This window comes from Mustela erminea, chromosome 5 (genome assembly GCF_009829155.1).
Source record: "Mustela erminea isolate mMusErm1 chromosome 5, mMusErm1.Pri, whole genome shotgun sequence".
NCBI classification, from domain to species: Eukaryota; Metazoa; Chordata; class Mammalia; order Carnivora; family Mustelidae; genus Mustela; species Mustela erminea.
In genome coordinates, this window is record NC_045618.1 from 30,604,597 (window position 1) to 30,621,098 (window position 16,502).

Below are 16,502 nucleotides of genomic sequence, written 5' to 3' on the forward strand. Positions count from 1 at the left end.
GTGTGCAAGCATGCACCTAAACTAGCCAGTGATCATCTCCAGGATGAAGTCAATAGTTGGTTTTGGGAATTGAGCTTTTAATAAATTTGGGTGCCCAGTCCTCTGTTGTACACATCACATTGATGTGTGAACTAGTTTGCATGTCGGTGCTTTTGGTTTCTGCAGGTTTTGTGGTGCATCCCTGAGCATGAGCGCAGAATGAAGCGACGTTTGGATGACCAGGAGTCACCGGTGTATGCGGCCCAGCAGCGTCGGATCCCTGGTAGCACAGAGGCTTTTCCTCACCAGCACCGGGTGCTTGCCCCTGCCCCTCCTGTGTATGAAGCAGTGTCTGAGACCATGCAGTCAGCCACGGGAATTCAGTACTCCGTGACACCAAGCTATCAGGTGAGCTGGAGCGCAGCCGGGGACTGAGTGTAAGGGAGGAGCATTGGTGATTTCGTCCAATGAAAAAAATATTGGATTAAGCATCCAGTTAGATACAAAATTATGTATATGGGATATCTGTAAGTAAGATACAGCAAATAACAAAAACAGTGTATACTTGGGTACCACCCAGGTTTTTAATTTTTTATTTAGTTATTTTTTTTTTTAAACGTTTAAGTAATCTCTACACCCTGTGTGGAACTCAGACTCATAACCCCAAGATCAAGAGTTGCATACTCCACCGACTGAGCTAGCCAGGTGCCCCTTAAAGATTTTATTTAAGTAATCTCCACACCCACCTTGGGATGCAAACTTTCAACCCTGAGATGAAGAGTCACATGCTCTGCCCACTGAGCCAGGCAGGCACCCTTATATTTTTTTTCTTTAACTCACTTTTTTTCACTCAGTGCGGTTCCCAAGACTTACCCATATTTTTGTGTGTAAATATTTGAGTCATTTTCACTCTTTAGTGAATTACATGACTATATCCTAGCTACTTACCCATTTTTCTTTTGCTGGACTCTTAGGCTATTACCAGATTTTTACTGTTGTAAAGGTTCTGTGTGAGTGTCTCTCCTAGTGCAGTGGTACTCACAGTGGCAATCCGTGACAAGATAACCTTGCACCAGAATTTAAAGCAATGTACTACTTTTTTTTTATTTAAAAAAAAGTCTGGCCATGGGGAAACAAAGGCAGCTAAATTAAATAGTGTGCTTATTAGTAAGTGAAGCAATTAGTTTACATCCAGGTGTAAACTCCTTATCTTATTGCAGATCACTCAACAGGTTTGAGGGCATATGAGGAAGAGTTTTATTCCATATCCTGACCAGTGCTGATCTTTCATCTCTTATCTGTTTACTGTTTTGTAGAAATGGAAGAAATTTGTTTTCTGTCCTTTTTAATTGTGAAAGTAAATATCACCATGGTTTGTTTGTTTTTTTTTAATGATCCTCTTTCTATGATCCTTTTTTAATGATCCTACTTTATCTGCCCCTTCAGACTTCAACCCATTCGTGATTTTTTAGGTTACCTATATTCACCTGCCTAACTACACTTCTCTTTTTATGTAATATAAATGATACAGTATATACTGTTCTGCTCTTTGCTCTTTTCACTTAATATATAGTGGACAGCTTTGCACTTGAATACATATGTGTAGATCTAGGTAATTTTTAAGAAATCACTACCTTTTTAATATTCCAATCTAGGTCAGTCTGAATCATAATTTATTTACCTGGTCTGGAGAGACCTTCAACCACCTCATTAGTGACTTTTTAAAAGTTCTGGCTGTTACTGGAAACATCAATTAGTTTAACCTTTCTTTTTTTAAAATGTATTTTATTTATTTATTTGACAGAGATCACAAGTAGGCAGAGAGGCAGGCAAAGAGAGGGGGAAGCAAGCTCCCCGCAGAGCAGAGAGCCTGATGCGGGCTCCCAGAATCCCCGGATCATGACCTGAGCCAAAGGCAGAGGCCTAACCCACTGAGCCACTCAGGCGCCCCTAGTGTAACCTTTTTTGAGAGCAGTTTGACACTTGTGGCAGATTCTTTAATTACGGTTTGATCTAGCAGTTCCATAACTTCATAAATTTCTCAGAATTTATTATAAGAAAAACAAAGAAGAGGGAAATCCACGTGAAGTAGGAAATGGTGATTCTTTAGGTGTCATTCTTTCTCAAGGATCCCCCTTGAAGTAATACCATGCCCTCCTTTGGGACTGAGGGTTGCAGTCAGAGGACTGTTGCAGATTGAATCTTTAAGTTAGATCTTGGAAGAAAGAAAGGCTGTTATCCTTGGGTGATTACTTGTATCTGAACAGATTGATGACTGTTTCCTGTACTTGGGATAGTTGCATCTATTCATATACTAGAAACTATAATGTGTTCACATAAAACCAGTCATCTCAAGTATGTATAAGCTCCAATTAAGCCTTTTAAAAAACTGTTCAAAACATACATGTTGGAATATAGAAGCTCAGAATAATAACTCTTCTTGCTAGAGATATATTATAGCTTTCAGAATTGTCTAAATAGTTTCTTTTTACTCCTAATGTGTAACTATACTTTGTGTGGATTTGTAAGTAGTTGTCTATTTCCCATTCTCCCCTGTCCAGGAGAATCTTTTTTTTTTTCTTTTTAAAGATTTTATTTATTTATTTGACAGAAACAGAGACCACAAGTAGGCAGAGAGGCAGGCAGAGAGAGGAAGGGGGAAGCAGGCTCCCTGCCGAGCAGAGAGCCCAGTGTGGGGCTCGATCCCAGGACCCTGGAATCATAACCTGAGCTGAAGGCAGAGGCTTTAACCCACTGAGCCACCCAGGTGCCCCATGTCCAGGGGAATCTTTATAAATTTGTGGGGACTTGAAAAAAAACGAATCCTCTCGTACATGGTAGTATACAACTTCCACTGCTTAGATTAAGTTTCATGTTGTTTCGTCTCCTTATTTTGGAGAGTGCAAATCAAGGATATTGTCCTTAGTTGTCTTCTGTGGTGATTAACAATTCTGAAATAGGAAATAAAAAAAGCTTTGGAAATTTTACGTAGCATTTTTGCAATAGAAATGGAAGGAAAGAAGCTTGTGCTTTATTTCACTCTAAGCTTATAAGAGGATGAGAGAAAGAGTAGAAAATAATTATGTCTGAGACCAAACCACTAACAGTTTGGAAGAAAGTTTTGTTTAGCAGATGAGGATAAGCAAAATAAACAAATGGGGATAGAAGTAGAAAATAAGGGTAAGCAAAATAAAGCAAAATAAAAGTCTTCTCTAATCCCATTATCACAAGATAAAAGGCTAACATTTTGCCTTTTTAAACTCCAAGGTTTAAAATCTTTTTATTGGGCGCCTGGGTGGCTCAGTGGGTTAAGCCTCTGCCTTCTTCTCAGGTCATGATCCCAGGGTGCTGGGATCGAGCCCCACATCGGGCTCTCTGCTCAGCGGGGAGCCTGCTTCCTCCTCTCTCTCTGCCTGCCTCTCTGCCTACTTGTGATCTCTCTCTTTGTCCAATAAATAAATAAAATCTTAAAAAAAAAATACTTAAAATCTTTTTATTGATTTATAGATACTGCTTTGTAATGTGCTTTTCTAAAGAAATGTTTAAAAGTTTAAATCTGTATGCAACACATGAATACATTCAATTTAAAGATTATGAACATTTTATAATGTTAAGATATGTATCCATATCAGAGCTCTTCTAAGTGTGGTCCACAGATGGCTGATGTATATATTTTCTTAATAGTCTATAATGACATGTGTACAGAAATTGAGAATATTTAGACACAGCGATTTGGACATAATAATTTTGTAATATATCTGTAAAATGTGGGAATGGAAATTACAGGCTTACGTATTTTTCATTTCACTTCTGTAGTAATTAATTTTTATTGTATTTTATAAAAGTAGTGGCCCGTGATGGACTGGAATTTAAGAAAAGAAAAAACAGGTCCTTTGCCATAGATAGTTTGAGAAGTATTGAGCCATATAATTTTAATAGTGGCAGAGAATTCTGTTGTAATATGGGTGATTTCATTTCACCAGTTCCTTTTTATGGGAAATTTGGGCTACTAATTACTGACAGTACCTGACTTAGGATAGCTTGACTTTCAATTTTTCACCTTTATGATAATGTGAAAGTGATACACAGTAGAAACCATACTTGGAATTTTGAATCTGGACCTTTTCTTAGGCTAGCAGTATGAAGTGCTTTACTCTTCTGGTGCTGGGCGGTGGCAGCCTCAGCTCCTGGTCCCATACACGATCATGAGGGTAAATAACCAAGACCCTTATGCCATTCCAGTTTTTCTCTCAGGATACTAGTCGACACATTCTATGAGATACTTGGCACTTTCATATAAAGTAGGCTTTGTACAAGATTATTTTGCCCAACTGTGGCTACTGTAAGTATACTAAGCACAATTAAGGTAGGCTAAGCTGAGCTATGATTTTCAATAGGGTAGCTGTATTAAATGCATTTTCGATGTTGGATATTTTTAGCCTAAAATGGGTTTATTGGGATGTAACACCATTGTAAGCCAAGGAAGATCTGTAGTTCTCTGTGTGTGTGCAAAGATATGCATGCACATCTTTTAGATGCATCTGGGGAAGAACGCAAAATCCTTGAAGTTTCTTGTCTGCATTTTGTCCTCCTCAGGTGTCAGCAGTACCACAGAGCTCTGGCAGTCACGGGCCCACCATCGCGGCGGTTCATAGCAGTCATCATCACCCAGCCGCTGTGCAGCCCCATGGAGGCCAGGTGGTTCAGAGTCATGCTCATCCCGCCCCACCAGTTGCACCAGTACAGGGACAACAGCAATTTCAGAGGCTTAAGGTGATCTTCAGCACCTCTTCTTCCATTAAAAAGTTTTCTCTCTCAGCAGGAAGCATTGGCTTCAGCCTATTACTAGTGGCATTATAACTTATTTTTTTTTTTAATTTTATTTATTTATTTAACACAGAGAGAGAGAACACAAGGAGGGGGATTGGGAGAGGGAGAAGCAGGCTTCCCACCGAGCAGGGAGCCCGAGGCAGGGCTCAATCCCAGGACCCTGGGATCATGACCCGAGTTGAAGGCAGACACCCAATGACTGAGCCACCCAGGCGCCCTGGCATTATAACTTAACATGCTAGCTAAACTAGGAATTAAATCACAAGGAGTTCTACTTTGTTTTTGTTTTGAAACCTACTTAGATTTCCCATCTTACCATCAGTGCCTTATCCAGAAAATTACATTTAAGAAATGTTTTTGGAATGTATAAATGCATGGTACTGAAATGTGTCAGGATACAGGGACTGTTTTCATACGAAATAAACAAAGTCCATTTTTTTGGGATACCTCCTTTTGAACTCTCAGTTCTTAGCATGGCAGAAGGTTTTCTAGAGCGTCCACATGGTTGGCTACGGTCCTGTACGGTAACTGGGTCCAGTATTACCTTACGATTTAATCTTTTTATCCCTGCTTATAAATAGCTGAATGGGCTGGCATCTTCAAGTCCATCCTTAGTAAAACACATGCTCCTTTTTTGGGAACCTTTATAAAGATTGGGGAAGACTATAATTGTGAATGAAGTGTCAGTATTTTCATCTGTTCTGCTGAGTATGTGCTGTAGGTTTTCAGTGCCTTTGAAATTCATGAGGCATCTGTGGAGAAGTAGAGCTTGTGTTCCCAGCTAACCCTCTCTCTGCTTACTTGAGTGTTACTTTTCAAAATAAGAGATTGTTGCAGTAAGTGTTTCAGATTTCAGGTTTTTAAATTTTACATTTATATAAAATTTCAAATCAAAGACAAGAAATATAATTTTAAAGAACTGTAAAGAAATGGGATGTTGGGTCTTAATTTGGTCCTGTCGGCCTAATTAAATAGTTTCCAGGTAGGAGTGAACGGTATACCCTTGAAGGACAAATCCATGTGTAGCAAACATTTCCACCTTCTGTTTTCCTTGATGCTTAATCTAGTTCTCCCTGATCCCTGCGCACATCGGTTTGGGTTCTCAGGAACTTGTTTAATTTTGGCCTAAGGAAACTAAATGCTACATAAATATGAAGCATACCAACGCTAAGCTTTATAGAGGGATTTTGTAAAATTTATTTTGTCTATATTAAGTAATTAAGAGTTGACTATAGTTAAAAAAAATTGACTATGAGTAAGCATAGTGTTTAAAGAGAATAGAAATTATTTTGCCTTGAAACTTCACTCTGGGCTCTGTCTTTGGGAAAATTTGTGTAAGCTATCTTGATGTTTTTCTTAAAACATTTTGCCTGTCTGCTCACAGAGTGGTGGCTGTGTACCAAACTGTATCAGTGCCATGAACTTAGCACTTCACAAAGTCCTGAAAATACTTTTTTAAGTTGTTTTGGTATGACTTAATTCATATTAATACTGTATTCAGCAGTTAATTAATACCTTAATGATGCCAAAGAGCTTCTAAACTTGCTGTTAAACTAACAAAAATGTATATTTCTATAGGCTTTTTCAGCCAGTCCTATCAAAGCACAGCACCTGCTCCTCTCCTTCACTTAGGTATAAGTATACAGTTGTCTTTTGTGTGTTTTACAGAAATTGTCAAGGAAGCAAGAAAGGGTTCTGGAATTGGGGTTTTAGAGTGAGTCACAGGTGGAGTCAGTTTCTCTGTTCCTTCTCTTCTCACTCTTGTATATGATTCCTGGATGCGGTGATGTGAATTCGTGTTCTGATGAGGAGGGGTAAAATGCTTTCTTGTGCCTCCATTGTAACTTCAGTTTTCCCACACTGCCTGCCATTTTTGGATCAGTCTTAGAATGCTTTACAAGCATTGGAATCAACTTCAATAAACCATTTATATTCTATAATAAGGAAGTGTTCAGTGAAAATACATAGGTTATTTCAAGAATCAGCATTGTCTATACTTTCTTTTTTGTCTTTGGCAGATTGATGACAAGGAAATTTGGATAATTTCAGTGTTTAGTGTGATCTAGCTACTTGTTGAATGCTAGCAGCATAGATATTTGGCACTTCTTGAGCGAGTTCTCTTTACAGTTGTTCGTGTTTGTTTCCCCAACAAGATTGTGAACCCTAAGAGGTTAGGGACCTCAATAATAAATGCCTGTTGAAGCGAACCAAGAAAATACATCAGCAGACTCAGGGCCTCCCCAAGTGTTTCCCTAGACCTGTAGCTTCAGAAGGACCAGCTGTAAGTTGTTTTCTTCGAGCTGCATACATGCTTTTATAAAGAGTTGAGCTATACTTTAGGTAATGAGAGAATCTCCTCATTATGTTTACATACAAATAGTATGTTTGTTTGTTTATTTGTTTATTGGAGTGGAGGGGCAGAGGAAGAATCTTTTTTTTTTTTAAAGATTTATGTATTTAACAGAGAGAGAGATCACAAGTAGGCAGAGAGGCAGAGAAAGGTGGGGTGAAGCAGGCTTCTGCTGAGCAGAGAGCCCGATGCGGGGCTCAATCCCAGGACCCTGAGATCATGACCTGAGCTGAAGGCAGAGGCTTAACCCACTGAGCCACCCAGGTGCCTGAAGCAGGCTCCACGCCTAGCACAGAGTCTGACATGGGGCTCAATCTCACAATCCTGAGATCATGGCCTGAGCCACCCAGGCCCCCAGATAGTTCATTTATAATGTGGTTATCATGCTGGGTGTTTTTTAAGCATAGTGTTATTTTATAACTAATTTACATAGCAGTTCACCATGACCAGTACCTTTTTTTCTCTAGACTTGAATACATCACATAATTTCTTTGACTCAGGCATCTGCATTTTTTCTCTCAGTATTATTATTTATTATACCATAGCATGCTTACTTTTTTATTCAAAATTTTGTGGCCCCTTTTTAAAAAATTTTAAATTCTAAAAATTTTTTAATTTTTTAATTTTATTTTTATTTTTAATTTTTATTTTTTTTAAGATTTATTTATTTATTTATTTGACAGAGAGAGATCACAAGTAGGCAGAGAGGCAGACAGAGAGAGGAGAAAGCAGGCTCCCCACTGAGCAGAGAGCCCGATGCGGGACTCGATCCCAGGACCCTGAGATCATGACCTGAGCCGAAGGCAGCGGCTTAACCCACTGAGCCACCCAGGCACCCTTTAATTTTATTTTTAAAAAGATTTTATTTATTTATTTGACAGAGAGAGAGAGATCACAAGTAGGCAGAGAGGCAGGTGGGGGTTTGGGGAGCAGGCTCCCTGCAGAGCAGAGAGCCTGATGAGGGGGGCTCGATCGCAGGACCCTGAGATCATGACCTGAGCTGAAGGCAGAGGCTTATTCCACTGAGCTACCCCAGGCACCCCTATTTTTTAAAATTTTTTCAAAAGATTTTTATTTATTTATTTGACAGAGACACAGCAAGAGAGGGAACACAAGCAGAGGGAGTGGGAGGGGGAGAAGCAGACTCCCTGCTGAGCAGAGAGCCTGATCGATGTCAATGTTGAACTTGATCCCAGGACCCTGGGGTTATGACCCAAGCCGAAGGCAGACGCTTAACGACTGAGCCACTCAGGTGCCCCAGTTTTGTGGCTTTTTTTTTTTTGACAATTCCTCCTTTGTCACGTGGTTGTGAATGCTATTCTTAAATATCTTCCAAAGTCTTTGTTTCTTCTGCAAACTTAATGAGTTTTATGTTCCATCAGTCTAGTCATTAATGAGACATTTCAATATGGAAAGTTCTGAATATGAATTAAATCATCCATTGAATTTCAACAGAAATTGTCCTGTTATTTCTAAAGTACAGAAGATCCAACCATGAAATGAGTGGGTATTGATGAAGTATACATACTGCTCTAGCAAAGCTAAAATACTCAGATTAACAATGGCATGATGGTTCCCACGATGGAGCTTCCCATAAGAGAAGTTTGGGCAACTCTTTAAAATATAATTTCATGGTTTATTTGAACATTATTGTTCTGTATCATAATATATCACAAGTTTGTCAAGTCATATGTTTATTTCTGAAACTTCCCTATAGTTGATATTTTGTATGATTTAAAATAATCCCAGTGTATATAGGAAACACCTAGTAGGTAATTCCCTTGGATTTTTCCTGAGTGACTAAAAAAATTAAGTCTTCCTAAATCAGACTCATAACTTTGTAGACCTTCAGTCTTGTTCCTTTGTGAATGGTCACAGAATTTATATAATTTAGTGACTGTTCCCTTTCCTTTATCTCCCATATCCTGTCAGTCCTGAAACTGTATCACTTCTACCTTCTGTAAAGCTTTTCAGTCTATACTGTTCTCTCTTTTCCTTTGGCACTACAGTTCAAGCCACTTTTTTTCTCACATTGAATTTAGCCTTATAGCATAATTGGCTTCCTGTCTCCTTTCAGTCTGTCCTTTGTACCAATTTGTTCACAACACTGTAGGCAAATTGAGTACACTAAAATGCAGATACTAAAAATCTAAACTGCTTTTTTTTTGAGAGAGCAAGCAAGCGTGGGAGTGCAAGAATGGGTAAAGGGAGAAGGGGAGAGAGAATCTTAAGCAGGCTCTTTCCAGGTCCTACTACAGGGTTTGATCTCACCACCCTGGATCATGACTTGAGCCAAGATCAAAAGTTGGACGCTTAACTTATTGAGCCACATAGGCGCCTCTAAACTGCTTTTTTTTGGTCTTTGTTTTGTTTTTAAACATTTTATTTATTGGGGGGGGGGCAGGGAGCACGAGGGGAGGGGCAGAGGGACAAGCTGACTCCCAGGTGAGTGTAGAGCCAGACTAGAGGCTTGATCTTAGGACCCTGAGATTGTGACCTGAGCCAAGGTCAGACATTTAATTGACTGAACTACCCACACACCCCACCCCTAAACTGCTTTTTAATAAGATTTACAAGGTCCTGCTTCCTCTCCTATCTTCTCTCTTGTCACTCTTCCTGCCACTCTTCTTCCTTTTCACCATAGCTCCTTCAGCTGAACTAAAGTGTTTGCAGTTTTCCCAGTGTACCAGATGGTGTCCTGTCTGGGATTTTGCTGATGCTGCTTCCTCTTTCTTTGTAGGTCTGTCTTCACTTTCACTAACTTGTACTCATCCTTAGGACTCAGTTTAAACATCACTTCTTGGGGAAGCCCTTCCTTATGTGCCCATGGATTTTTCTTAGTGCAGAAGTGCCCATCCGATGTGCTCTCTGGGCATTCAATGATTCCCCATTTACCCTACTGTATTAGAACACCAAATGAGATGTGAATGAACTTCTATAGAGCAGGGACTGTGACATATTTGTTTGATTCCTTAGTACCTCATGTTTGGCCTGCTGTGGTATGTTGTGGCTTAGTAGATATTTGTGAAATGGATGAATGAATGAATAAGTGAACAGTACATTAATGTGATGGTTTTTCACTCATGGTTCTCCGGAAAATTATCCAAGGCAAGGCTACAAATTTTATGAGTTGATTCTTATTTTAAGCTTGAGTCTTATTATTGGCATCCATACTACTATTTTATTTTATTTATTTATTTTTAAAAAGATTTTGTTTATTTATTTAACAGACAGAGATCACAAGTAGGCAGAGAGGCAGGCGGGGTGGGGGGAAGCAGGATCCCCGCTGAGCGGAGAGCCTGATGTGGGGATCTATCCCAGGACCCTGAGATCATGACCTGAGCCGAAGGCAGAGGCTTTAACCCACTGAGCTGCCCAAGCGCCCCCATACTACTATTTTGATACTCTCGTGTATCTTTACTGTATGTTTTAATTTCGTTTATTACATTAATTTTATTTAGGCATAAATCATTTGTTTGTTTGTTTGTTTGTTTGTTTGTTTTTTTTTAAGATTTTATTTATTTATTTGACAGAGAGAAATCACAAGTAGATGGAGAGGCAGGCAGAGAGAGAGAGAGAGGGAAGCAGGCTCCCTGCTGAGCAGAGAGCCCGATGCGGGACTCGATCCCAGGACCCTGAGATCATGACCTGAGCCGAAGGCAGCGGCTTAACCCACTGAGCCACCCAGGCGCCCAAATCATTTGTTTTTTAATAAGAATCTTGGTTTACGTTCTTTTTATAACCTTGAGATTTATCCCTGCCTCAGGTGGAGGACGCGCTGTCCTATCTCGACCAGGTGAAGCTGCAGTTTGGTAGTCAGCCTCAGGTCTACAATGATTTCCTTGACATCATGAAGGAATTTAAATCTCAGAGGTAAAAGATCTGGTGGTTGTATTCAAGTTTTGTGCTTGAAATGTTGATTTTGGAGGGGGAGGATATGGCTCGTTCTCATATGCTGAGAGATAAAGGGTGCCTTCTTTTGGGGGGTTTAATTTTTAGGGTCATGCTTTTAGTTTATGTATGGCTTATTGATGAAAATTACAGGCGGCCCTAGACCTTTGTATTCTCCCTGTTGGTTAATTTTTCTTCATTAAAATTTTTCTTACTACTTCACCTCAATCAGGGAAGTAAACTGGAAATGATTAGGTTACCTGCTCTTTGAGTTGACTTAAGATACACTAATATTCTGGCATGGTTCACTGTTAGAGTAATTCGTAAAAAATGTAGACACGTAATGATTAATGCTGGTGTGTCAGAGGGTGGGTCTTGAATGGGAATTGCTGCTTTAGATTTACTGATGAGAATATCTGCTTGTTAGGACTGTTAATCATGAACGTAGGTTCTGTTCAAAATTGTGACCAAACCTCTATGAATATGATGCTAAAATTGCTTTGGAATTTCAGAATTCTTTCTGTTTTGTTGATTTTATAATATGCAGGTTGATTTTTACATTTTCCTGTTGAAAGAACCTAGTGGAATGTGTTATTTTTTTCTTACTAGGCTGTTGGTCAAGCTTGCCACTTTAATTTTTGTGGTTTGTTTTGTGTGTGTGTGTGTGTGTGTGTGTGTGTGTGTGTGTGTGTGTGTTTTGTTTTTTGTTTTAATCAGCATTGACACCCCAGGAGTGATTAGTCGTGTGTCCCAGCTGTTCAAAGGCCACCCCGACCTGATTATGGGCTTCAATACCTTCTTGCCCCCTGGCTACAAGATTGAGGTGCAAACCAATGACATGGTGAACGTGACAACTCCTGGCCAGGTTCATCAGATCCCCACCCATGGCATCCAGCCCCAGCCTCAGCCACCACCCCAACATCCTTCCCAGCCTTCAGCCCAGTCAGCCCCAGCTCCTGCCCAGCCAGCTCCTCAGCCCCCACCTGCCAAAGTCAGCAAGGTGAGCACTTGGAATACTTTGCATCATGTGAAATGCATCCCTAGAGAGCACCCTCCTTTGACATGTCCCCTTTATGTAAGACTTAGAGACATCAGTTGTAGTGATTTCATCAGAGTAGATCCATAGTCACTTCCCTGTAAGATGGTTTACATTTACCTTCCACATATTTAGATGTCTGTTTAAATCAACATATCAGTAACCTATGAGGACTTGTTTTTGTCCCCACCTCCTGTCCTAGTGAACCATGAACATCCCAACAGATGGCCACTTATTTTGAATAGTAGTACTTTGACAGTATGGCAGAAACGGTCATCTCATGATCAGATTATGCTGTTGCCCATGGGGTCATCTTACAAAAGCCACTCTGTTTACCAGATTAGGTCATATCAAGCCGAGCAGAAGACCCTACTGATGGTGGTAATGATGGTGGTGGAATGTTCTTGTTCTAGAACTGCACTGTCTGATACTGTAGCCACTAGCCACATATGGCTGAGTTTAAATTTAAACTAATTAAATTCAGTTTCTCAGTTTTAATGGCTATGTTTCAAGTGCTCAGTAACCCCGGGTGGGTTAGTGGCTGTATTCTGTAGGACAGTGCAGTGTGAAAGAACATTGCTGTCACCTCAGTTCTATTGGACAGAGGTAGTTTAGAAGATTTTTATGTGGATTTCTGCAACAAGTGTCTTCTGACATTAAAGATCTATAGAGAGTGAGGGTTGTGGTTTTTTTTTTCCTCCCTCTTCTGTTTGCACCTGTTGAGTGAGCTTAAAAATTGCATTAGAAAAATTCTGCCCTGTAATTAGAGATGTAGCCACTTTTCAGGTTGTATTTAGAAAATTTGAGACTAAAATTAATCTGTATTAGAATGTGTGAGCCCTTTGCACTCCTCACCCCTGCCCAGTATGATTTGAGTTGGCCTAAAATGGCCTGGCCAGAGTGAATTAAGGACGTTTGTTGATCAGACATCTTGTTTCTCTTTAGTTTGACCTTTTTTTCCTATGTCAGACCATCTGTGTTCCTGAGGAGGCTATGACTTTTTTCTTTTTAGCCTTCCCAACTACAAGCACATACTCCAGCCAGTCAGCAGACTCCCCCTCTCCCACCATATGCGTCCCCGCGCTCTCCACCTGTCCAGCCTCATACACCAGTGACAATCTCGTTGGGAACGGCCCCATCCTTGCAGAACAATCAGCCTGTGGAGTTTAATCATGCCATCAACTATGTTAATAAAATCAAGAACAGGTTCCAGGGCCAACCAGACATCTACAAAGCGTTCCTGGAGATTTTGCACACATACCAGGTAAGAGATCCGCTCTTTAGCCCGCCTTAGCCAGGTCACACGCTGAGGGCATCTGACCAGAGAAGGACTTGAATAACCGTTACTGTGGTCTCTAATTGTTACTGGAAGTCAACAGGTTAGAAACTGTGATGTGTGCTTATAAAGCTAGTTTGATTTGCCTGACTTTAATTGCCTTATAACAATAGGACTTTGAAGTTACTGCCCTGTGAAGCAGATTCTTATTATCTGGGGGGTTTAGAGGATGATTTGTGTAGTGTAGTTCATCTACAGTAGAAGGAGGACATATTTCTCTATTATCTTGTGTTTTATTGGTTGGTAGTGGTCCCCTGAGCATTCACATATACTCTCTTTTATTTATTATTTTATTTTTTAAAGGTTATTTTATTTGTTTATTTGACCTGTTCCCAGCATGGGGCTTGAACTTATGACCCCAAAATCAAGAGTTACACACTCTTCCAACCTAGTCAGCCAGGTGCCCTGTCCTAGTTTTAAAAAAATTGTCAGCCACCATCTTCCACTCATTTCTTACCTTAAAACCGTGCAGTTAAAAGAAGTGCTAAGAACATAGACTTTTCTTCTTAGGTACAGCCCAAGTAGGTAACATCCCAGAAAGTATGCAAAAGGGAGTCAGTTGTTCAAAGCAGTGGCCCTCTTAAATGATACCTTCCCATTTGAAATTTCCTGTCAGAAAGAGCAACGAAATGCCAAGGAAGCTGGAGGAAACTACACTCCAGCATTGACTGAGCAGGAAGTATATGCCCAGGTGGCTCGTCTTTTTAAAAATCAGGAAGATCTGTTGTCAGAGTTTGGACAGTTCCTACCAGATGCCAACAGCTCTGTGGTAAGTTTTATTTAGAAAGAGCTATACTATTTAGAATTATTATCTTAAAATTTAAGTTAGGAAGCTGGAAACAGAATCTTTTCTGTTGATATGAATGATATGCCTACTTGGTAAGAGAATTAATCTCTACCCTTGTCTTACTTAGCTTTTAAGCAAAACAACGGCTGAGAAGGTTGATTCCGTGAGAAATGACCATGGAGGCACTGTGAAGAAGCCCCAGCTGAACAACAAGCCACAGAGGCCCAACCAGAACGGCTGCCAGATCCGTAGGCACTCGGGAACGGGAACTACCCCTCCGGTAAAGGTGAGGATGGCCGGCACCTGCGCAGTTTGACTTTCGGGAGCAGTCCTCACGGACAAGTACTCCAGGGTTGTTCACGTGTTCTTATCCAAGAGTGTTGAAAGTTGGATCATGGATACTCAGAGTGAGTTGGTGTATGTCACAGAAACTCAATGCAAAGCTTATCATCTGGCTTGCAAAAGAATGTTAGACTATCACTGATTACACAAATTACTGTACTTTTGGAGTTTGTGTTGTTTTCTCTATACTTTCTCTCTTCTTTGCTTTTAGCCATCATGTCTTTTTTTGTTTGGTGCCAAAGGTTTCTGAGACTTAACTAATTTTTCCCTTCCTCTGACTTACTTGATGCCTTCAACCTGCCTTGTGATAAGAAGAAAGAAGATTTTTGAGTTACTTGTTTCAGAAATAAGTCAGTGGCCTCTAAGGTCCTCCTGTGTGTAAAGTATCTATACTTTGTGAGATCTCTTTGGTCTAGAGGCCTATCCTGCCCAGGTTTCTTTGTTCAGCTGCCAGGTCTCGTTTGTATCATTGTTGTCTCCAAGGCCGGACCATTGGGCTGTAGCAGAGGGGGATCTTCAGTTTGTTAGTGACCTATCACATGATGCTTCTCATTAGAGTAAACACGTGATGGTCTGCCTGCAGAAGGCCAAGCCTGTCGTGCAGCTGTGCCGGGGAGAGAGCTAGGTGTACGTACTGAATGTTGCTTCAGTGAATTCTAGAGCAGTATTTAATATGGAAAAAAATGGGACATGTCTGCAGAATCTAATTAATGAATCATGTTATTTTTTCACTATTCTAACAGTGGAATTTCTAACAGTAGGCAGTGACTGGTGAACAAGCAGATGATTGCTGACACGTTAGGTGTTGCTCACACTTGAAAGACTTTTTTAGTGTCTCCTGGCTTTTCCTTTTGAAAGCAAACTGAACGTAGAAATACTTTCTGTTTCTTCACTTCAGTGAGGAGTTCTATGGGTAGCAAGAATCAGCTTGGCAGTTCAGCTCTGCTCTTGCTTCGGTCCCCTCCCACACTTGATTACCCTCAGGTGGAAACACTAGAAAGGGGGATTAGAGTCCCCACCTCCTTTCCTCCTCAGGCAGCCTACGCAGCAGAGGCTTTGGCTCTTGAGAGTGCACTCTGAGGCGGTGAAGGTAAATGTGCTGCTTCCCTCAGAGTTTGTGCATTTCTTCACAGGTGGTTGGGAGATGACTTTATAAAAGGGAATTCTTGCCTGACAGTAATGTTACGGCGTATTCATTCCCTTTGAAAACGTAATCTTAAATTGATCCAAGTAGATATTGCTGACAAGAGTCATTCCTTCTATTAGGAAAATAAACTGTGCTTTTTTTCATGAATTTTTTCTTATTTTTGTATTTTTTTAAAGATTTTTATTTATTTATGTGAGAGAGAGCATGAGAAGAGAGAGGTCAGTGGGAAAAGCAGACTCCCTGCCGAGCAGGGAGACTGATGAGGGACTTGATCCTCGGACCCCAGGATCATAACTTGAGCCAAAGGCAGTCGCCTAAACAACTGAGCCACCCAGGCGCCTCTTTTCATGAAATTTTTTTTTTTTAAGATTTTATTTATTTATTTGTCAGAGAGCGAGCGAGAGCGAGCACAGGCAGACAGAGTGGAAGGCAGAGTCAGAGGGAGAAGCAGGCTCCCTGTGGAGCAAGGAGCCCAATGTGGGACTCGATCCCAGGACGCTGGGATCATGACCTGAGCCAAAGGCAGCTGCTTAACCAAGTGAGCCACCCAGGCATCCCTTTTCATGAATTTTTAAGTTGAATTATAACTAAAAGGTTGAAGGTTGATTTCTACCCTCTCCTGGTAGTGTGCTGCAACTCTTTACCTCCATCTCTAAGAAGATGAGGTGGTGGCACTAGGTTCCAAGTTAAGTTACTTTTGGCTAATGGAAAAAGTGAGGATATTCTGTTACCGCAGTAATGAAGTGAGAAAATATTCGGTAAGTAGAATGATCTGTGAACCTCAGGGTGGAGGCAAACTGAGAT

General features: G+C 40.5%; 1 protein-coding gene across 2 annotated transcripts in view; it reads left to right on the top strand.

Moving 5' to 3' along the window:
• SIN3A (SIN3 transcription regulator family member A) overlaps positions 1-16,502 on the top strand; it is a 75,108-nt gene that overhangs the window by 21,940 nt on the left and 36,666 nt on the right. For both annotated transcript variants that reach the window (XM_032342385.1, XM_032342386.1), the window contains exons 2-8: positions 166-387; positions 4,576-4,752; positions 10,926-11,032; positions 11,768-12,050; positions 13,099-13,350; positions 14,039-14,191; positions 14,337-14,495. In XM_032342385.1, coding sequence (XP_032198276.1) covers positions 166-387; positions 4,576-4,752; positions 10,926-11,032; positions 11,768-12,050; positions 13,099-13,350; positions 14,039-14,191; positions 14,337-14,495 — 1,353 coding nt within the window. The remainder of the gene's footprint in view (positions 1-165; positions 388-4,575; positions 4,753-10,925; positions 11,033-11,767; positions 12,051-13,098; positions 13,351-14,038; positions 14,192-14,336; positions 14,496-16,502) is intronic.